The 20970-nt window shown below is 53.4% G+C and overlaps 7 protein-coding genes across 7 annotated transcripts; 3 read left to right on the top strand and 4 right to left on the bottom strand.

Annotated features, from left to right (window-relative positions):
- Window positions 1-1532: 1532 nt before the first annotated feature.
- Window positions 1533-2582, bottom strand: PHYSODRAFT_304408 (hypothetical protein; the record flags this gene model as incomplete). The annotated part of the gene is made up of 2 exons (XM_009535021.1): window positions 1533-1763; window positions 1797-2582. 2 exons carry the CDS (start codon window positions 2580-2582, stop codon window positions 1533-1535), a joined length of 1017 nt encoding a protein of 338 aa, XP_009533316.1.
- Window positions 2583-10145: 7563 nt separating this feature from the next.
- PHYSODRAFT_402994 (hypothetical protein) lies at window positions 10146-10633 on the top strand (the record flags this gene model as incomplete). Its single annotated transcript, XM_009535020.1, has 2 exons — window positions 10146-10233; window positions 10320-10633. Coding segments are annotated over 2 exons (402 nt in total), but the record flags the coding sequence as incomplete, so codon positions are not given.
- A 77-nt stretch (window positions 10634-10710) lies between these two features.
- On the bottom strand, window positions 10711-11976 carry PHYSODRAFT_563533 (phosphatidylinositol transfer protein; the record flags this gene model as incomplete). Its single annotated transcript, XM_009535019.1, has 5 exons — window positions 10711-11015; window positions 11097-11219; window positions 11299-11359; window positions 11430-11627; window positions 11708-11976. The coding sequence occupies 5 exons, from the start codon at window positions 11974-11976 to the stop codon at window positions 10842-10844; spliced, it is 825 nt and encodes a 274-aa protein (XP_009533314.1). The 3' UTR covers window positions 10711-10841.
- A 316-nt stretch (window positions 11977-12292) lies between these two features.
- PHYSODRAFT_361636 (hypothetical protein) lies at window positions 12293-14555 on the top strand (the record flags this gene model as incomplete). Its single annotated transcript, XM_009535018.1, has 1 exon — window positions 12293-14555. One exon carries the CDS (start codon window positions 12293-12295, stop codon window positions 14516-14518), a length of 2226 nt encoding a protein of 741 aa, XP_009533313.1. The 3' UTR covers window positions 14519-14555.
- A 157-nt stretch (window positions 14556-14712) lies between these two features.
- On the bottom strand, window positions 14713-17421 carry PHYSODRAFT_563526 (multiple inositol polyphosphate phosphatase-like protein; the record flags this gene model as incomplete). Its single annotated transcript, XM_009535017.1, has 3 exons — window positions 14713-15437; window positions 15516-16515; window positions 16586-17421. The coding sequence occupies 3 exons, from the start codon at window positions 17419-17421 to the stop codon at window positions 14766-14768; spliced, it is 2508 nt and encodes an 835-aa protein (XP_009533312.1). The 3' UTR covers window positions 14713-14765.
- Window positions 17422-17678: 257 nt separating this feature from the next.
- PHYSODRAFT_563523 (hypothetical protein) lies at window positions 17679-19311 on the top strand (the record flags this gene model as incomplete). Its single annotated transcript, XM_009535016.1, has 1 exon — window positions 17679-19311. The coding sequence occupies exon 1, from the start codon at window positions 17725-17727 to the stop codon at window positions 19309-19311; it is 1587 nt and encodes a 528-aa protein (XP_009533311.1). The 5' UTR covers window positions 17679-17724.
- Window positions 19312-19389: 78 nt separating this feature from the next.
- Window positions 19390-20868, bottom strand: PHYSODRAFT_519998 (papain-like cysteine protease C1; the record flags this gene model as incomplete). Its single annotated transcript, XM_009535015.1, has 1 exon — window positions 19390-20868. The coding sequence occupies one exon, from the start codon at window positions 20866-20868 to the stop codon at window positions 19390-19392; it is 1479 nt and encodes a 492-aa protein (XP_009533310.1).
- Between the last annotated feature and the right edge of the window lie 102 nt (window positions 20869-20970).

The raw sequence follows: 20970 nt of genomic DNA, 5'->3' as shown, positions 1-20970 counted from the left end.
AAGCCAACGGAGGAGAGGCCCGCCCTATCTTCCGGCATAGTTGCTCACGTTTAGCTTCAACGATTGCTCGCGCGGTGTCGTCCCCGACGCCACCGTGATAGAGGAAGCAGCATCACGCTGCTCCTTCATGATGAATCCCAGAGCAACACCGTGTTGCTCCGTCGGCGATAGTGTGCGCAGCATTGCAGCTACAGCCGCATCTCCAATAACTGTTGACAGTCGTTGGAGTGCCTCCCACTCTGGATCCGACAGGTGAAGGCAGTCAGCGCGTGCAACTCATGTTGCACGCGAAGGGGAGCTTTCCATGGGCACCTCCGCGCTCATGAAAAGGTTCTCGGCTCCTCGTTCGTACAGCTCCGTACGAACGTTCAGGTAGTCGGTCGTTAGACGGACTACAAAGTGGTACCAGGTGTAATGGGCCTACCTTGGCTCACTACTACGGCTTACACGTATGCGTACGTGTATGAGGAAGCGTAGGTTTTATTTACTTGAGTTAAGTATACTCGAGATCCACGAGTATACTTTAAACAAGATAAAGACTCCAAGTAGCGTGTTTTGGTAAAAGATGAGAACTGCTATTTTTGTTTTATGTTTCTGACTTCCTCTAAATGTAATATTCTAAGCTAGGAATCTGCCAACGGCTGGTTGGCAGGATTCTGCTAACATGCAAGTCACTCATTGGCTGAAAGATGCTGCTTTCAGCCAATAGGAATAATAAATGTGCATTGACCACCCATCGTGGTGGTCGTAAATGTATGTATCCATTGGTACCTTACACCAAGGTCGAGGAAGTGTTCAAACCTCTAACAGACATCGCATCTGTTAGAGTAACAAGTGACTGTAGCCACTTGTGCGTGTTACCCCGTTACACCATCCCCCTGTCAAGGTTAGACGTGCCGGTCCCGGCACGTCAACCACCATTGACGGCTTGGTCAATGCGTGATGTTGAAGAGAGCGCGCTCGTAATTGAACGAGCGCGTCGAAGTTGAAGACCTCTGGCGCAGCAGCGGTCTTCAAACCTCTAACAGACATCGCATCTGTTAGAGTAACAAGCGACTGTAGCCATTTGTGCGTGTTACCCCGTTACACCGCTGCTTCAGGCACTGTCTTCTTTCAACGCGGCGGCCGCACTTCCATGTAAACGTGCCGCTGCGCCGACAAGGGCCGGACAATCACGAGCAATGTGGCCACTTTGGCGACAGTTGAAGCAGCGTACGCTGTTTGATGCTGCTGCATTGGTGCGATTCGCTTGTCTTGGGTCACCTTGGGCTGGGTTACGGGCACGGTACGCTGGTTTCCTCTTGTGCTCGACTACTGTTCTCGTCATAGGGTGGCTCTGCCGCGGATACGCCTGTCCATCTTCTTGCTTGATCCGTTTAAAACTTCCTTGATCATGAGGTTTGGAGCTGGTGGCTGGCCTCGGAAGCAACTGACCGTCGCTCTCGGCCATGTACATACGCTAAGTGATCGACCAGTCGCTGTAACTTGGTCACAGCGGAGGTTGTCGGAGATAATCTTTCCACAAATGATTTTTACTCGTCCGAGTACTTGTAGTACGCCCTCTTGATGAAGGTGTGCATCGCATAACGCGCGTTGGCCTCGGTGGAGAGACCGCTAGGGAGCGAATCTGCCATGTTGAGCAGCCGCTGCGCGTACGCTTGATACGTTTCGCCTCGAGCCTTTTGTTCCATCATCAGCCGGTTTAGCAGCTCGTGCTCTGGGAGTTTCGACTTGTTTTTCTCGACGAGTAGTTCCCCAGCCAGCTCGAGTGTCAGGCCAGGTTAAAATGCCCGCACCTCCGAAAACCAATCGGCCGCATCTCCCCAGAGTGACGCGGCAAATATGCTTCTGCCTTGCACGTCGGCCCACCGGTGGCCGTCCAGAATCTGGGCATCTGTCAGTTGGTTGACAAACTTTCTCCACCAGCACCGGACGCCTGAATCAAATGCGCCGACTGGTACAAACCCGGAAAATGCCTCGACAGTGATGCTCTTCCGGTTCGGCTTGCCTCCGACCGGTAAATCGCCGATGTCCGCGCACGACGGGACGACTGTTTCTCGAACGGAATCTGGATGGTCGGCGATGCCGAACATGACGGGAGCTCGCGCAGCAGGCTGCATTCGAGGGCCGTTACTGCGGCGCGCACTCAGATCTTGGCATGCGCTGAGGTGTCCACTGGGGTCCGTCGGCTGGGCCTGGGCGTGGTCTTGTGCAGAGTGGCCGATCGGCTCCCTCTGGCCAGCTGGAGCTGGGATGGGCAGGGAAGATCTGCTTTTAACAGATAGCCCAGCAATACGCAGGGAGGAATCGCCTTCCTGTTGACCTGCATTGCTTCCGCGTGTCTGCCCACGTAGCCCATCTTGACCGTCTTGGAGTGACCCACGAGTCTGCGTTGTGTCTCCGCTTCTTGCGCTTGAAGCGCCCTGGCGGGAGCGGCTTCTCGGCGGTGCACGTCGAGTAGACAGACTCCGCCTTCGAGGTGTCGCTGCCAGCGAGGCGGGCGTCACTAGGCGCGCTTGTTGGACCGGGGGTTGGGGGCTCAGCAGTACTGCGATTCTTGGGGAGCGTCGGGGCGGCGTCATAGCTTAGTGGGAGCTTCGGCAAGGCTCTTAATCTGTAGAACGAGAGTCTTGTGGGCTATAGAGCTGGATTGAGAATGAAATGAGATAGAGAACCTGAGGGCTTGGAGGCCCGAGCTACTTGCGCTACTGGATTTCTGCCCTGACTCTCACCGAGTGCTGCCGCTTGCACCAAGTCCGTATCTCACAAAAAATCCTCATCGACAGGAGCCATTGTGGCGGTTATGGTCGTCGACTTGATTCACTTTTGGGGCTCTATGCTCGATATTATGGAGATTCTCAAGGAAATCAAGGTCCTCTTGGGCAAAATTCCTCTGGACCATCCCACCGCAAACGAAGATTTCATTCAAGTAATGATCCGCTTGTTCTCTGGATTTTATCCAGAGTCCATGGGTGGATGCCACTGAGGTGCCATTATTCTTGCATCAAATACCTGACCAATATGATATGTATTGCTGCTCATATATGCAGTCGAGATTCCTGTTATATTAAATAACCTGCTCCCTAATCAATTTATGCTGATATGTTGACCCATCCGGTTGAGATTAAGACAAATTACCTATTACATTTGATACTCCCGAATCAATTATATATACCTGCGACATCTAATTTATCTACCGCTCAAGCAACATCCATCCGATTTTTTTCGCTCGGTCAACATGCTGACGGGATCCCGCCTTGAAGTGTTCCAGTGGTGATGATTTCGGCATCGCTTTACACTATAACAACGACGATGTCGATCCCACCGTGTGCTGTACACGCAATAATAAGAGCTCATTCCTACAATTACGTCGCAACGTCTGCTTTGATGAGCGAGTTCATTGACCCCCAGAGTTGTTGTGGTTAATGGAAGCCGTATTGGCCGTAGCGGCTGGCGCCATATCCTTTTTTGGCGAGAACACGTAGGGTATCAACACTCGTTCATGGCTGAAGAGATCAGGGGGGGGGGGGGCTAAAGGAGCTGCGAATGCATGCATATCCAGGAACACAAGTTGAAATACGCCCACTTCCCAAAAAGCTGCCAGGAATGCCATACTTTCGCACTATATCTAATTTTTCCTCGTGAAATTGATGCGGCGACAGTACATGTACATCAGGCAGCCAAAAAAAAATTGGGGGCGCCAAAAATGGCCAACTAGAGAATTGGGCTGGATGTGCGCCTGAAAACGGTATGCAAGTCCGTTGAAGCAAACCAAAATCGCTCGGCTACAAACCTACCAATTAAGACATTAGTTCTCTAGACTAGCTGAGCACGCTGCTAATTTGGGGCGACACTAAATATTGTGTTCTACACAAAATTTCGCGATGCCCCCCCCCCCCCACGAGCCGATCGAAACCTTTTCATACAAGAAAGCTTAACAGCCTGATACGCTGAGAAATCATTTAATTTGTCGTCAAACTTCATTTAGTTGACCTGTAGTGCTAGGAGTAAGCGAGTGTATCGAGATTGTGTATCAACACTTCACACGCATGCCTCATACGCAGACCTCTACCAATAAGGGAATTTCCGAATTTTTCCTATATCCTGGCGATCACTGTCAGAATATGGGAGAAATTTTGAAGGTTTTACATCGTTTGAAGTGCTTTCTTGGAGCTATCCGCCAGTGTTGATAGTCTGTTCGATTTGCTTTATCTGTAACTGTTGTGTACTTTGACGTAGATGCTTTGTATAGCAAGCTGCATCAATTGCTTGGTCGGTTTTGCGGTCCTCCGCTGTCTAATCTTCTGCTGATCGATTTTGATAACCTGACATTTTCCTTTAGTGCACTACTACACCGTTGCCGAGCCCTGGAACTCTCGGTTAATCTTGCCTCCGCGCAAAAGTACGCTGAAAATAGTTGTACTTTTGAAAACGAATAACGGTAGGCGTAGGCAATGGGTAGCAACAGGACAACAGGAATAATGTTAATTTCTCAGCGCTTTAGCAACACTTGCATTAGCAATTCTTTCGTGGCCAGTAGGTCCCCGAGTTGACGTGTATTGCGTCTTTTAGTCTTTGTGCCGCTTTTTGTTTAAGATTGAGGCTCTGTACTTGCAAGAGGTTGGATCAGTGCTTATTTTATTATTGTCTTAGGGAAACCTAACGAGATACCCCTTCGAAAACTATTTCATGAGACGCCCTTCACGGCCAGCACAAACCATATGCCCCTCATTTAAAATTCGCCTCATAGGAATGACATTCAAAGTACCACTGAAAGTGGTGAGAACGTAGGCAGCATACTTCGGTATTTCCATCAAGCGAAGCGAGGTGGAAATTAAGTTTTCCTGCACAAGAGGAGAAAGCCACGTTCCCACAACTGGAGCCCAGTCATGGTTCGCGCTCAGCTGCATCAAGTTCAGCGACCCGCTCATGCTGGAGAGCCCCATGGCTATGATTAGGATAGATTGTCCGAGAAGCGGTTTTCACCGGGGGGTTGGAGGAACCTTCGGTTCTGAGGGACCAGCGGTTTTTGCTCCGCCACATCGCACAGAGTAGTTATAGATAGGTGGTCGTTCTTGATCGTCTCGGCCAGCCAGTCGCGCTTTCACCTGCTCGGACACCTGCTTCCCACGCGATGGCCAACTTTTTTCTTAACGTTGAGTGCGGCAGACACAGTATGGCCCGATTTCTTTAGGGCTTGCAATCCTTCATTGACTATGGAACGAGCTGCACATCTAACGTCTAAAGAACGACGTAAGTACCTTAACGAAAACCCTGATTTTGCTGCCAGGCATTTTAACAGAAGGTTTAAAGCTTTTTTCGACCACGTACTTCGCGGCCCAAGCCAACCTCTGGGTGAAATTATTGATTTCTTTTGGCGAGTTGAGTTTCAGCAAAGAGGCTCACCTCATATTCATGCACTATTGTGAATAAAAGATGCCCCTGATGTCCTTGACAAGTATATTTCTGTATTGATAAAGTCGCTCGATGACCTAGATTCGTGCCAGTGCTCCGTCTGTAAGTCGTCACGGTCTGCAAGCATTGATATTTTGGCAATGCGACCGCCATGTGGCAATTCAGATGAATGGGCATGCGATATCTCCCGATTAGCTCGCCGAGTGCAGCAACATGTATGCTACAGTGGATCTTCTTGTCGAAAGAAAGCCGACGAATGTAGATTTGGCTTTCCCAAAACTCTTCATCCTCGCACGGAAGTTGAGGTAAAAACTGCACCTGACGGTACCCCGTCATTAAAAGTACTATTAAATAGAGACTCACCCTCGGTAAACAATTTTTCGCCAATAATTCTTTCGACTTGGCGCGCAAACATGGATATTCAGATGATAGGAAACGCGTATGGCGCTGCCGAATATAGTGCTGCTTACGTGAGCAAATCCGAACCTGACACATTGCGCTTCCGAAGCACTGTCGCTGCAGCTGTTAAGCGATGTGACCTGAATCTCCCTTACTACGCTATTCTTAAAAGAATAGCTAACGCCACATTGGCTGTTCGTGAGGTAAGTGCCCCAGAAGCTTACTTCATACTGCTTCGAGAATTAAAAATGTATGGTTACCGAAGCCTTACGGAACTTGGGCATCGACAAACCGCCTCAACTCGATAATATTAAAATTGAATCATATGAAAAAGCCTACATGGCGCGTCCTCAGGAAGAACCGTTTAAGTCGATGTCATATGCTAGCTTTGTAGAGCACTATGAGGTAGTTGAAAGCGCAGCCTCAACAGCGAAGTATTGGAAGCGAATCGATAATCTAGGTTTTTTACGACAGCGTCGAAAAGCCCAAGTTCTTCGTATGTCGCCATGGATGGCACCAGACACATCAAACCCTAACTTTTGTTTTGCTGAGTTGTTTTTACACGTTCCTTGGAGACACTTAAGCGACTTACCGATTACTGACGATGACTGTATTAGTCGGTTCTACGACGAACAAAATAAAAACCTCGACAATGAACTCCGAACTGAAGTGAATTTAAAGGTAACGAGGCAATGTCAATTAAATCTTCTGAAGAATTCTCGCGAGAACCAATGCTACACTAATCTGCCCCCGTCCGAGTATGTTTTCATCGAAGAACCTGATGAGCACCTCAATGAGCATGAGATGGAAATCGAGAGAGATAAAAAACTTATTGCAGACGTTCATACTCAATGGAAGCCAAAGCACAACTACTCTAACGAAGACATTAATAGAGCACGCGAATTTATGACAAAATATGTGCGGCCATGGGCAAAAAATCAGCGAGAAGCATTTCATTTCAATTTACAGCAATCCCCCGATCGCAAACAAAGATTTTCCAAACCTTACGTCGCAATGACCACGCAAAAAAACGGCCCAGCTAAGCTATTGTCTCTACAGCAGCACTTCAGGGATATACATACACCTGGTAATAATTGACGAATTTAGCGTAATATCATGTGGAATGCTATATTGGATAGACCAAAGAATGCGAGAGATATGGCCTGATCAGCGCGAGGTCCGATTTGGTGGAAGAGATGCCATTTTCACAGAAGACAGTGCCCAGTTGGACCCTGTAACCCCTTACTCTCTAGCGACATCCACAGATAGAATACGTGACAATATCCAGCGCAAAGACGCGGAATTTGGGAGGAAATTAAATGCGTGTGCTCGTTAAGCAGTCAACATAGAGGGAAGGATGACCCGGAATGGTTTGAAGCGCTACGAAGATTGCGAGAAAAAGTACCAACACAGCAGGACATTGACCTTTTTAATACTCGAATCTTCAAAACCAACGCAATGCCTGAGTGGGTGCATGCTGCGAAGCACATTGCATACCTTAACGCAGATGTTGATAGTGCTAATGACGTAAATCTGCAGAATGCTTCTTCTCCATTTGTGCACATAAAGTCCGTGCACAATGTGAAGCAAAAACGCTTGATCGCAAATAGAGAAATACCTCAAGGCACAGTTAAAGCTTTTTTAGATCAGGCACAAGAAAAGATCCCAAGGAGAGACCGAGTTGTACCAATCCAACTCAATTTAGCAATTGGTGCTCCTGTCACACTAACATTTAATGCCGAGCAAACAGCAGGGCTATGCAATGGAACGAACGCTACTGTGTACGACATGATCTTTGTGTCTGGATCAGAACTTCCTATCGTTTTGGTTGAAATAGTTGATGAATACTTTGGTTCATACTTTTTACCAAACGTACCTAACATTATCCCCATCATTTCAAAGGAAACGAGCTGGGGAAGTACAAGGAGTGACTTTAAAGTCGTTCGCTGTAGCATTCCGTTAAGGCTTGCCTACGCTATGACGATTCATAAGGTTCAAGGGGTTACATGCTCAAAAGTCGTATTTCATTCCAATTCACTGCCAAATGCATCCTATGCTTACCTTGCTCTTTCCCGCGTTAGAAAAAGAGAATATATAGTTCTTACGCATCGCTTGAGTTTGGAAAAGCTCACAGCGTCCCCAGGGAGTCGATCATCGTTTGACACTGAAAGGGATCGCATCATTCATCTTGTTAACCAAACTACACTTCATGCAAATATTTTTCTAAAGGAAATGAAGACGATAGCACTTTTCCACAATCTCGATATGTCGCCAAGATAATAAAAAGAAAGCATGTTGGCGAGGCGTCCAAGTCGACCCAAGTTCACATTGGGTACAAGCACCGCGAAAACAAAACCTGGCAAGGCAAGCCTCATGGTTGGATTCGGCTTGGAGTCTCACTCTCGAAGGTCGGCCGTCAATATGGGCTGCGAGCGAGTATTGACGTGGCTCGGAGGCGACCTCGATCAGCCACGACCAGAAGCAGCAGCGGCACAGTAGTCATCGCTTGGCGGATACTACTACGAATTGCAATGGGATCTGGCGGTGGGTGTTGTCGCGGTTCTCTTCCTCGATGTGCGTGTCTACGAGCACCCACGGAGCAGGCCAGTTGACTTGGCGCGCCCGAAGACGGTCCGTGAAGGCGTGTCGACAACACAAGGTGGTGACAAGGTTGTGGCGAGCGGTGACGGCTGTGCATGGTTCGCAATGCAAGCCTCAACGAAGCTAGCTATTTCGCGCAGCAACGTTTCCGAAGCTAAAACAGGGTCGCTTGTTTAGCAAAACAGAGTATCCATTTAGCTAAAACAATGCAGTTTTACGCCAAATCCACTTTCCAGAGCCCACAGCCCATATATACCCTATTTGGAAGGGGCCTCCTAAAAGACGAGCCTCAGTTTAATGGCTTTCGCACCCTTTTCTGGAGGCTAAACCCCTGAACTTCTATGAATAGTCACCCGGAACCGTCGGACAGTGAGCCTGAAAGGATCTTATACAGAGGTAAAATGCAGCATTTTTGCCCCTGGGAGAGGCAACCATTAAACCTTTCCCTAGCCCTATCCATAAAATCATCGAAAAAAAGTAAATCAGAGCGATAAAACAGAGCGATTTCATTATAGGGGGGGCTTCGCCCCAACAAACTGTACCAACCTACAGGATTATCCGAAAAACGTGGGGGCCAAGACGCAAGCAGCCTAAAGGTTAGCCGCGCCACTCGGAGTAGGACAGCCCCTGCAGCTTGTCAGCATAAAGGCCGCAGCGATCATGGCGTAGATTCTAGCGCGATCTCCTGTGCTTCAATCGTAAGAAGTGACCGTTTATTCCTAACAAATTCATTCTCCGTGTAATCCTAAGGAAAGTTGTATGAAAACGCAGAGAAAATGATGAGTGATCCAGACCACAGGCCGTTCCTTAGAACTAGAGTAGCGATACAACCGAGTCCTCAGTTCAGCTTTTTCGGTCGCCGCAGCAGCAATGCCTTCCCCCCGTGCTCACGGTAAAAACTCCGCTGGTGTGGCACCGAACTAGCTGGACTTACCTCGCTGCAGAACAACCGAACGGGCCGACACTCAGACAACATGCGCTCATCTGCCCGTCGTCGTGCTAGCTATACTTGTCTCTCTGTGCCGATGCTTTCATACACCCATAGAGCTGCATGTATACTGAATAAGATACTATTATCACCTAGCGATCTCTTCGTATCAGCGCAACATACATGGTCCGCGCAATTAGATAGCACCACTGCATCACGAAAACCATCTGCATACAAACTAGAAAAGCGGGGTTCTAGGTGCCTCCTTTTAGTAAACTTCTTCCTTGACCGGCTGGGCTGTCCAAACTGAAGCTCTACTCCTGAACCTGGCATCTGTCCAAGTAAGCGCAGCGAGCGTTTAAGGTCGGAGGACCGCGCGGAGTGCGTAGCATAGTGGTAGTTTAAATCAGTATAACTCATGGCTACAAATCTACTACTAAGTACTTGCATAGCTTTTTACAAAAGCTACATAGCTGGAGTAATTCCTCCTTATATGCCCAAGAGCAACGTAAAATCCAGAGCTGTTCCGGGCAGAGCACGGCTTTGTTAAGCAGTGACGACCGGGAAATATCCGAGCACTGAACTGGTTCTGGGCCGACAACCACCCAGCGTGAATGAAGTTAGGAGAAATTAAAATGCTGGCCAAAGTAAGTTGTGCCGAAGTTCACGTAAGATACTCCCGCAAACAATAATGGTCACAGCTGCTGACATCCCGACATCTTACGGGAAGTTTAGTGTCGTACCAAGCGTGAAGGAGTTTCCTGGCCTGGACAGCATCTTCACAAGATCGGAGCGCGCTCTTTTTGTTAACAAAAGCTCCCGACTCCTCTTCATTTTGGAGTACATCGTGCTGGGGGAATACGTCGAGGTGGTGCTCCCGATCATATATTGTAAGGGTGGCAGCCGCACAGAGTACATGTACTGTATGATGCCAACAATCTAACGCTTATCTGTTGTTCTGTTTGGGTTAGTACAGGCTTACACAGGACGATCCTGTTCAACATGCCCAACAAAGCCTACTACCCCTCATTGGTGACAAGCACAACTACCGAGCTGGTGTCCTCAATCTCGAACGTCCTAGGCTATGGGGCACTGGAGTTGGCATCGCTTTTCCCCACGTTGGCCATCCTCAGACGCTCCTTGGGGTTCTCCTCCCTGAGCCAACTGTCCTTCGTTCTGGACAAACAAGCAAACAAAGTGCAAACCAAGATGATGATCCTGTTCACGACTATGATGTCATATTCGCTGGTGCACTTCGGCTATGATCTGAGTTTTAAGTTTGCTTGGGTAGTCACCGACTGACCGTGGCCGAACTGGAAGATACATGTATGGATCCATAAAATACGACACGAGCTTGGAGCAAGAGTAATGCGAAGCACACATGTATGAACGAGAGCAGGAAGCCGCGCCTATCCTCAAACAGCAAAACTACTATGCCTGATAGCTGTCGCTAGACTATATCGCCGACGTTGTTGTCTGGTTTCCCAACCCTCCTCCTCTATTGGTTAGCTGAGTTGGTGAGGCGCTTGGCCTCGAGCTTGGCCACCACCTCAGCCTCTAGACGCCGAATGTCCTCCATCGTGAGGCCGTACCACTCATCCGTCTGGCACTGCGCCTGACGAAGAGTGTTGTGGAACAGCTGCCTCTGCTGGTCGCGGATGATCTTCTCCGCCTACGAGAGCACAAGCAACAGCAGCAGCAATACGTCAGTATGCAATCCAACGCCAAACAGTCCATTAACCCATTGCCGTACCTTGCCCTGCACGCCCCAGTAGTCGAAGTTGATGCGCACTACCTTGTAGCAGGTCATGATCGGGTCCACGGTCTTCGTCCAGCCCCGGGTCAGCGGTCCACGCGACGTCTTCACGGACTTGTACTGCAACACAACACATCAAAACAAAAAGGTCAAAAACAATGCAGAAATCTGATCAACCCCGTAAAATTATGAGACGGACCGTGGCCGGGTCGCAGTTCTCCTTCAACGTCTGCTTGGCCATCTTCTCCGCAATGTCCAGCCTGCAACAACAGCAACCCTTAAGTCAGCTACTACACCGAGTACTATAGCGGCCGTTGCCGAGCCACTTACACCTCGACCTTGCGCTGGCTGAGCTCGTTGTTGCTCATGCCGAGCGCGTTCTCCGAGTCGCCGCGGTCCGCCTTGTGCATGGACTCGATGGAGATGTAGAACTTGTGCTTGTCCAGGTAACCGTTCACGATGACGGTCACGCAGTGCGGGTACGAGTTCCACGCCTCCTCGATCAGCACCATGCTGTCCTCCGGGCAGCTACAAATAAATAACACCACGTCATCCATCAGCTTTCAGCTCCGCGCCCCCCCCTAATAAGGACTCGCAACGCAACGTACAAGGCGGAGACGAAGCCCGGGATCTTGGACTTGCAGTAGTAGTGCTTGCGCGTGTACTGGCCCTTGTTGCGCGGGATGACCCAGCCCGAGATGCTGGAGACGCCCATGCTGCCGTCCGTGTTGTCGTAGGGCTCGTTGACCAGGATCTCGACGCCCTCTCCGTCGCCCGTGAGCTGCTCGCTGGCGTTCACCACCATGTAGAGCTGCGCCACCTGGAACTCGTCCACCGTCATGTGCAGCGGCACGCGGAACTCGTGGATCAGCACCATGGCAAGTTGCGTGAATTATTAGGGGGAGAGAGAAATCGCAATTCAAAATGACGTAACGTCGGATGGGTACACGGAACCATCCTACAGCCTTCGACCGCCATCCAGCATACTGATTTTTAATCGAACTATCGGAGATAACCGAACCGTGCACAGTACTTGGTGGGTACGGTTACGTTTTCGTTAAGTCCGTTTACGGGAGAGTACCCCATCTTAAGTGCGCATCTATGCTCGTCCGACGTGTCAGGCTCTTGAAGCATCACACAGACAGACAGACACACAGTCCAGTTCAGCAAGGCAGCGGAGCAGGCGATCGACCATGGGCAACAGCGACAGCAAGAGCAAGTTCCGCGAGAGCGTGTACAAGCTCAACAACGAGGTCATCAGCAGCAAGAACCTCGAGTTCTGGGACAAGCTCTGGCGCATCCCGACGGTGGCCGAGGAGATCTTCACGCTCATCCAGCCCGACGACGTGCGCATGATGCGCCACCAGCAGCCCGAGAACCTGGCCACGCTGCTGCGCCAGGCCGTCTCGCAGATTGTGCAGATCGTGGACACGCCCGTGCCCAAGTACTACCAGCAGGCGCTCAACTGCGTGCGCGTGCTCACGCGGCTCGTGCCCTTCATCCTCGAGGAGGGGGGCGACGAGTTCGTCGAGGAGCTCTTCTGGAGCGTCGAGGGCCAATCAGGAGCCAAAGAAGGAGAGGAAGAGGAGGACGAGACCAAGGAGGAGACGCAGCCCACCGCCGAGCCCCTGGCCAAGCAGATGCTGCACGCCATCATGGGGCTGCTGTTCCTGCCGGAGTTTACGGTCTCGATCCACGCGTACAAGGGCTACGGGGAGGAGCGACGCAGCGCCACGCGCAGCGGCCAGAGCACGACCAGCGGCTCGTTGGTCTTCCCGTCGCTGCTGTGGCACTCCGGTGTGGGCTACCCCGATGCTAGCGTCGTGAACTCGTCCAACTATGACAAGAACCGCAAGGAGGTGCTGGCGCTGCTACTCACGTGCTTCTCGAGCATTTTGTACCAGACGGCCGAGACGTGCAGCAACTGGAAAGATAGGTTCTTGGAGGTGGCCACGGCCACGGACTGTCCCTTCACGCCGACGCTGTTCTACTCGCTGTTGAACATTGTCGTGTCGTACGACCCTGTCGGGTGGGGCGTGCCCTACGCGGGCTCCATTGTGTCGGACGACAGGGAGTTGCTGGTGGATCTGTCACTCCAGGTGCTGCTGGTGCTGCTGGACTTTGGCCAGACCACGGAGAGCAACTCGGCCGCGACGTCCAAGCCGCAGCCTGGCAGCTCGACCCCCGCAGCGAAGCGTCGCTCGTCGTCCGTGACGTCGAGAACCTCGAACCCCATTTTCGACGGTGTGGCGAATGTGTACCGCAACTTGCTGTCGTCGCTCCAGAGACCGGAGGACTTCCAGTTGATTTTCACGGGGTTGTCGCGCCTATTGAACAACTACCACCAGTCGATGAGCACGCTGCTGCCCAACTCGATCAAGCAGATCAAGTGCCACCAGGAGCTTCTCGTTCTGCTGTGGAAGATGCTGGACGAGAACACGGAGTTCTTGCACTACGTGCTGAAGAAGGCGGACGTTAACCAGCTCGTGGTCCCGCTGTTGTTCTTGATGTACGAGGGCAGACAGGAGCCGGCCAAGGTAGGCATGATCCACATTTGTACCTTCATCCTGCTGCTGCTCAGTGGCGAGCGCGACTTCGGTGTCAACTTGAACAAACCCTTCAACAACCACCTCCCGCTGGATCTGCCTCCGTTCTCGGGCAACCACGCGGACCTGCTGATCGTCTGCCTGCACAAGATTATTGTGAGCGGCTACGAGAAGCTCAACTCGGTGTACAACTGCTTCCTCACGATCATTTGCAACATCTCGCCGTACTGCAAGAAGCTCAACATGGTGTCCAGCGTCCGTCTGCTCCGCCTGTTCAAGCTGTTCGCGCAGCCGCGCTACCTGTTCGACAACGAGGCCAACCACCACTTGGTGTTCTTCCTGCTCGAGACCTTCGACAACATCATTCAGTACCAGTACGAGGGCAACCAGCAGGTCGTGTACGCCATGATCCAGAACAAGAACGTCTTCTACCAGCTCAACGACCTGCAGCTTCCACCTATCCGAGCTGCTTCAGCCACGACTAAGAAGGAGGGCGAGGGTGCAGAGCAGCAGGAGCAGAGCCCGGAGGGCGAGTTTGTCCCTACGGTCGAGTGGCTATCGGCGTGGAAGAAGAAACTCCCGCTGACCACGAGCCTTCGCCTACTCCAGCACCTCATTCCCCAACTGGAAGACGCCTGCCAGAAGGCCGGTGGCAGTTTGGACGAGGATGCGATGCTGTACTTCCTGCGCACGACCACGATGGTGGGTCTCCTGCCCGTGCCGCACCCGATCGTGATCCGGAAGTACCAGATCAACCAGTTCACGCACCTGTGGTTCACCACCTTCACGTGGGGCGTCATCTTCCTGCGTAACCAGGTGCTGCCTCTCTTCGACGGCGGCGCCATCACTCTGTTCACCATCAGCGTTCTATAAGGTACTTCATTAGCTTGGAAAGCCACGATATGCCGATCCGCGATCGAAGTGGGCAGGCCAGGAAAAGCAGTGCGTTAAATCAAACAGCGAGTTAGATATTTCAAGTGTGCATGTGCAGCTAAGGGACGGGTATTGCTACAACTCGGGGATCGCCCTAGCTGTGTGTTTTCTGTCTGCAGGATCGTGCCCGCGTCATTCGTTTGAGGGGAATCAATGCTGGGCACCAGCAATCATACAGTTGTCTCCGTCACGGCGATGGCACGGACAGGAAGTGCAGAAGGAACTTCTCCATCTTCTCGGCTCGCTGAGCTGCGTTGGCTTGTGCGATCTCGAACTCGTGGGCGTTCCGACGTATGTGCTCTTCAGGGACCAGCACATTGGACTGGTTGGAGCCAACACTTGACACCGTCGAGGCTGTGGATGCAGGCGAGCTGTGTTCGTCGAGCGCCAGGACACGACCGACGCTAGTGCGAGCCAAGTCCTTGCCAAAGTTAACTCTGCAAGGCGACACGAGGCATCGGCCAAAGACGAACGCTAGCTTCTCGGGCGTTAGCTTGTTAGTGGCGTTGTGCTTGAGTACTTCTCGCAGGAAGGACACCAGGTAGACGACCACGTTGTACCTCACTGGCGACAAAGCATCCAGCAGCGCTCGACATCCTTGGGCCATGTTGCCATTTGCACTCGTAACTGCAGCAGCCAGCGCTTCGTCCGGTACTACGCTTTGACGCAAAGCTTGCAGCCAGCGCACAAGTAATTCGGCCATGGAATATCCGCTGTGAGTAGGCAGCGGCGCTCCAGTGTCCAGTGCTTCACGCAGTTGCACAATCTCTACCTTGCTGCCAGCTTCAACGAACAGGTTCTTCTCTTGCATATAGTTCTCGTAGATGTCGTTCACCATGCGCCAGAGTTCCTTAGGGACCTTTTGTGAGTCGCTCGCTGTTGTCGGCGTTGACGACGCGTTGGGAGTCTGCGGAGAAATGAGCGAGCTCGCGTCGACGCCTGTTGCCCCACCGACCCAAACACTAAACACTGACGCAGCCGGAGACCGCGCCGCCGTAAACTTGGCCTGTCGGATCGGCTCTGAGCACGACACCAATTGCTCAAGCGAACTCCCAAAGCAAGAGTTTGCGTACTGCCCCGACACCACCAGGAAATAGTCGCGTCCGTTCTCAACGCGCAAGATCATAGTGTCATCGAGCGTCTCATCTCCGCTTGTGAGACCGTGAGCGACTCTTTCATCAACGAGAGCTGTGATGCGAATCTCCATCTTGTCCCGTGGCGGAATCATGCCAAACATCGGTGCAACATTTAGCCACGGTTTACATATTGTGACGTCTTCCAGCTTTGGGATGAAGCGCAGGTGCGCCACAACAAGTCCCGTGTTCTCGATGATCACCTTCTTGCTCTGCTCGACGTTAAACTTCAGCTGCGAGAAAGAAATGACGCCACTGCTCGTCGTGCTGCCGTCTTCCTGAAGCAGGCGAACCTTGGGCATGTTCTCGTTCTCCCACTTGTCCAGTTGCATCATGATTTCCCGGATCACCTCATTTTTCTTGGACTCCACTTGGTATTTCACCTGAATGTCGAAGCATGCTTGAACGGGCTTGTGATCGGACAGATCCAGGACAGGAACGGAAGTGTAACTTCGAAGCTTCACGTCATTCGGGCTCTTCGCTCTCCAGAGCACGCGATCGCACCAGGCAGGAGCCCGCAGTTTCTTCTCGGGTCGCTTCTCATACTCTGACGTACCAGCCTGGAATTTGTACGTCGGCGGGAAAGTAAGCGGCCCTTCTTGGAAACCTTTGAGCACGTTGCCACGTTGGCGCTCAATCGTCAACTGATCGTGCTGCACGAGCTTATCCAGCGACCGTCCACTCTCCGCTAGCCTGAAAACTTCCTCCGTCGTCAAAGCATCCTGGATTCGGTAGTTCAAATCTCCAATCCAGAAAACAAAGTCATGGTTGAGGATCGACGGCTCGCCACTCCAGAACCTGCCACTATAGGAGCACAAACAAAATCAGTTAACGCTGCACAAGCCTCAGCAAACTCTCCAATTCCCCAACTCACCTAATGTCCTGAATCGGGGCGGCTCCGTCCTCGGCGCTATCTCCGAACTGGACCTTACTCAGAATATTAAGATAGTCCGCGTTTCTCCCAGCCACGTTCTCCCTGTGTGCAGCCAAGTGCGCGCACACGAAGCAGAGCGTGCTGCTGTAGAATTTAAGTCTGACCGCAGCCCCTCCTTTATTGCCCATGACGCCCATGATGCCGACCCCAGCCGTCGCTCCCTTGATCTCCTTGACATGGTCCCAGTGGTCCGTGCGCACGAACACCAGCAGTAGAATCCCCACCAGGTGCTTCTCCAGCACCACGCGGTACTGCAACGCCGGAGCCTCCGCGCTTCCAGCCCCAGCACCGGGGCCGATGTGCCGGTTCAGCGCCGTGAGCACCGCCTCCTCCCACGCCGAGCTGCGCTGCACCGTGAGCGCGCTGTTGACCACCACGTTGACCGCATTGAGGTCCACGATCTCCTGGAAGCCGAGCGCCACGACGTCCGGCGGCGGCTCGCGACTCGTCGTCGTCGCAGTCCCTTGAGGCTGCAGCCAGCTGACGATCTTGGCGGCCTCGGCGGGCGCCAGCGGCTTCTTGGCGTTGACGTTCCACGTGCCCGTGACGACGCGCGTTGGGCGGAACTCGGTGTACGCGGCCTGGCGCTGCTGCAGCTGCTGCTGGATCCAGTCCTCGCGGATGATGTCCATGACCACGGGGTTGTAGTACTTGCCGTTGGACTGCGACGAGGAGGCCGCGGAGGACGCGCCCAGGGACTCGGGCTCGCAGCTGCCCAGAGAGGAGGGTGACGGCAGCACCACGCCGCCGCCGGAGGGGAGACCGCGCGCAGCCATGGGCGGGGCGGAAGGAGGTTACGCTCTTGTCCGTCGTTGCGGTGCGCCTCTTGGATGTCGTAACGCGGTTATAAAGTTGAAACGAATATCAGCGAATAAAAAGAGCAGACGGACTAATCTCTACTGGTGATTGGCTATAACCACGTACGTACATAGGGTTACGTTCTCAGGAGAACAATCCAATTGTAACCTCGGAGGAGAAAGGTGCTCGTAGTGTAGTATCTCCATCTTCTCCTTCTCCTCTCTGCTACCATGGAGGGGCGCAACGGCAAGTGGGTGAACGTAGACTACACGAACCGCATCATGGAGGAGTCGACCGCGCTCCCTCCCGCCCACAGCAGCACAGCCAACACAGCCAACGCCAATGGGCTGGAGGACCTGACGCCGTTCCTCCCGGCGTCCGACGGCCAGTACGCGGCCTCTCTCACGTCCTCCACGGCCTCCTCCTCCGCCAACGCTCCGCCCCCGCAGCCCACCATCCAGGTGTCCGTGAGCGAGCCCGTGAAGCAGGGCGAGGGCATGAACGCCTACATCTCGTACAAGATCAGCACGGCCACGACGCGGCCGCAGTTCTCCAAGAGCGCCTTCTCCGTGGTGCGCCGCTACAGCGACTTTGTGTGGCTGCACGCGCACCTGTCGGCCATGTACCCGGGCGTGGTAGTGCCCCCACTGCCGGAGAAGCTGCTGGTGGGGCGCTTCTCCCCCGAGTTCATCGAGAGTCGCCGCCGCGCGCTGCAGCTGTTCCTGCACCGCTGCTGCCTGCACCCGGAGCTGCAGCACAGCGAGCACCTCACGACGTTCCTGGAGGCCAGCGAGGACCAGCTCGCGGCCTTCCGCAGGGACCCGCGCCACGCGGCGCCCAACGCGCAGCGCGGCGTGCTGTTCCAGTGGCTGGACGACACGGTGAGCTCCATCTCGTCCACGCTCATCACGCCCACCACGAACCTGCCCAAGACGCCGGTGGACCTGGAGGTGGAGGACATGATGGCGTACATTGAAGGGCTGGAGCCTATTATGACAGGGCTGCACAAGCACGCCCACGGGCTGACCAAGAGGGCGCGGGAGATCGCGGACGGACTGTTCGAGTTTGGAGTGTCCTTCACGTTATTGGGGAAGTCCGAGGAGAACCCGTCGTTGCAGGAGGGGCTGAGTCATATTGGGCACTGCTCCGACCAGCTCTCGATTTTGGCGGCGGAGCATGCTGAGCGGGAGGCGCTGCATTTTGAAGAGCCGATCTTTGACTACATTCGGCTGGTGGGGGCGGTGAAGGCGGCGCTGCAGAAGCGGAACGAGGTGAGGTGCGCGTATGGAGCGGCGGTGGCCGATCTTGAAGCGAAGGAGGCTGCGTTGGGGAAGTTGCTGAAAAGCGCTCGGGGCGGGTCGTCCGAGGAGAAGGTGCAGCTTGCTGAGAGCGAAGTGCGCGCAGCCCAGCAGCACATGGAAGATGCCAAGCTTGAGGACGACATTGTCACGGAGAGAGTGCTGCGCGAGGTGGAGCGGTTCAAGCGCGAGAAGCTGGCAGACTTCAAGCACATTATCCTGGACTACATCCAGATGCAGATCGAGTACAGCAAGAAGGTGGAGGAGGAGTGGCAGCAGGTTATCCCCAAGCTTACAATGATCCACGTGGAGAACGGAGAATCCCCTCTGGCGTCTATGAGTCCCATTTCAGAGGCCACGACCAACGACGCCTTCCATGAGCAGGAGGCTGCGACCACGTCGCTCGGACCGATGATTCACGAGGACTACATCCCGTCGAACGGGGATTTGGCGGACAGTCTGTCGGATCTGACGCTGATGGCAAACGACGACGTTGGCCAGGACCCGTATCAGCGATCGCCCTACGGCTCTCGGCCGATGGAAGACTCCAGTCCGGATGTGTCGCTATAGCGGGGATGGCTGGGAGGAAGTCGATCTGGCATCACTGATTATATTTTTAATGTAAGCAAGGAACTGAAAGTCCTGTCTCTATTGTGCAGCGTTGGTGCGCTGCTGACGTTGGTTGTTGCGACGGGCAAGAGCCACAGCAATCTGTTCGCGTGACGGCATTATCCAGCGCGCGTAGCTGTCCTGGTAGCTCAGCTCTCCAGCAGCTTCCTTGCGGTTCTGGATAAACTCTGAGCCGTGATACAGGGCTACACCGGCGGCCAGGCTGAAGACGGTGCAAAGCACCAGCATGACAATTTGGTTGCCTGAGAGGCCGACCAGCTTCATGGCCGAAAGCGCTTCAAACTTTGAAGGTGGCAAAACGCACGAGGGCTCACCGCTAGTCGCGTTGGAGCCAACTGTGAGGTTCACCGGGTAGTCTGCGTAGAGGTACAGATTGCAAGGGCCGTATTCACTGACGTTACCACCGCGGGCGATGCGCATGTAGCCGTCCTCGCCCCACATAGTGCCCCAGGTATTCCGGATTGTCCAATACTTCTCGCCGGCGTCAGTCTCACCAAAGCCCACGACCACTACGGCGTGGTTTACTTCCTCTCCATCGCTGAGGCAGTCTTGAGCGTCGTAGATCCCTCCTGCGTAGTAACGGAACCCGTCTCCTGTAGCGTCGATGTTAGCTGTAACAGGTCCTCGCGTCACCGCTCGAAGTAGCGCCTTCTCACTCGTGGCCACCACCTTGTAGTCGGATACATTCTGCTCCCAGGCCACAGCTACCTCATCAGTGAGCTTCGAGGGGCACGCAGAATCCGTCTCGTTCGTAGCCATCACGTACGGGATCACACTCCCACACGACAGTCCATGAGGTTTGGCTAAACTCAGGTACGTGTACGTGAGGAACGGCATCCCACCAGCGCACCCTTCCGACGAGCTTGTCATGTTATCCGGGAACTTACTCCGAATGTGATCCAACGACGCCGAGCAGCTCAGAACCTGCTCAACACTCAAGGCTGTTGCTTGGACATCGTTCTCAATCGCATACCTTGACTCCACCACCGATACGCCAGCAAAGGCCCAGCAGCTGCCACACGTTCCCTGGTTCTTGATGGGCGTCATGTACTTCCCCCCGTCCTTCGTCGTCCAGTCCAGCGACGTCGGAACCTCAATATCATCCTCATCCTCTTCCTCTTCCTCCTCGTCATCGTCACCGTCACTCGCGTCTAAATCGAAGCTGATGGTAACCTGCTTCCCTCTCTTGAGTCCTCCAGCCCCTCTCGTCGGCTGCTTCTTCCTCTGCTTCCTCCTGGGCGAGTCTCTGTCCGGTCTGGAGGTCAGGAAAGCTCGGTACTGCTCGTCCGTCAAGTCGCTGAGCTCGTTGTAGCCCATAAAGTACGACTTCTTGCCCGCGTCGTGCTCGGCATTGGCCTCGTCCACCACGCGCGCCGTGTTGGCCAGAGCTTCCGCCCTGGTCTCGTCCGAGGCTCTGGTGGGGCCCAGCAGCGCGCGTCGCTGGGTGCGCGTCTGTGCGTGGTACAACCGCAGCTCAAACTGCTCCACCGCCTGCATGGGGGCGGCTGCAGCGTCGTTTAGGGCGCAAAAGAGCGCGAAAAGCTGCAAAATGCGCATTGTTTTGGGTCTTCTGCAGCGAGTTTTGGGCCGTTAAGAGCG

The sequence above is a fragment of the Phytophthora sojae genome (assembly GCF_000149755.1).
Source record: "Phytophthora sojae unplaced genomic scaffold PHYSOscaffold_8, whole genome shotgun sequence".
NCBI lineage: Eukaryota > Oomycota > Peronosporomycetes > Peronosporales > Peronosporaceae > Phytophthora > Phytophthora sojae.
The sequence above is the reverse complement of the archived record's forward strand: the minus strand, read 5'-3'. Positions and strand labels throughout refer to the sequence as shown.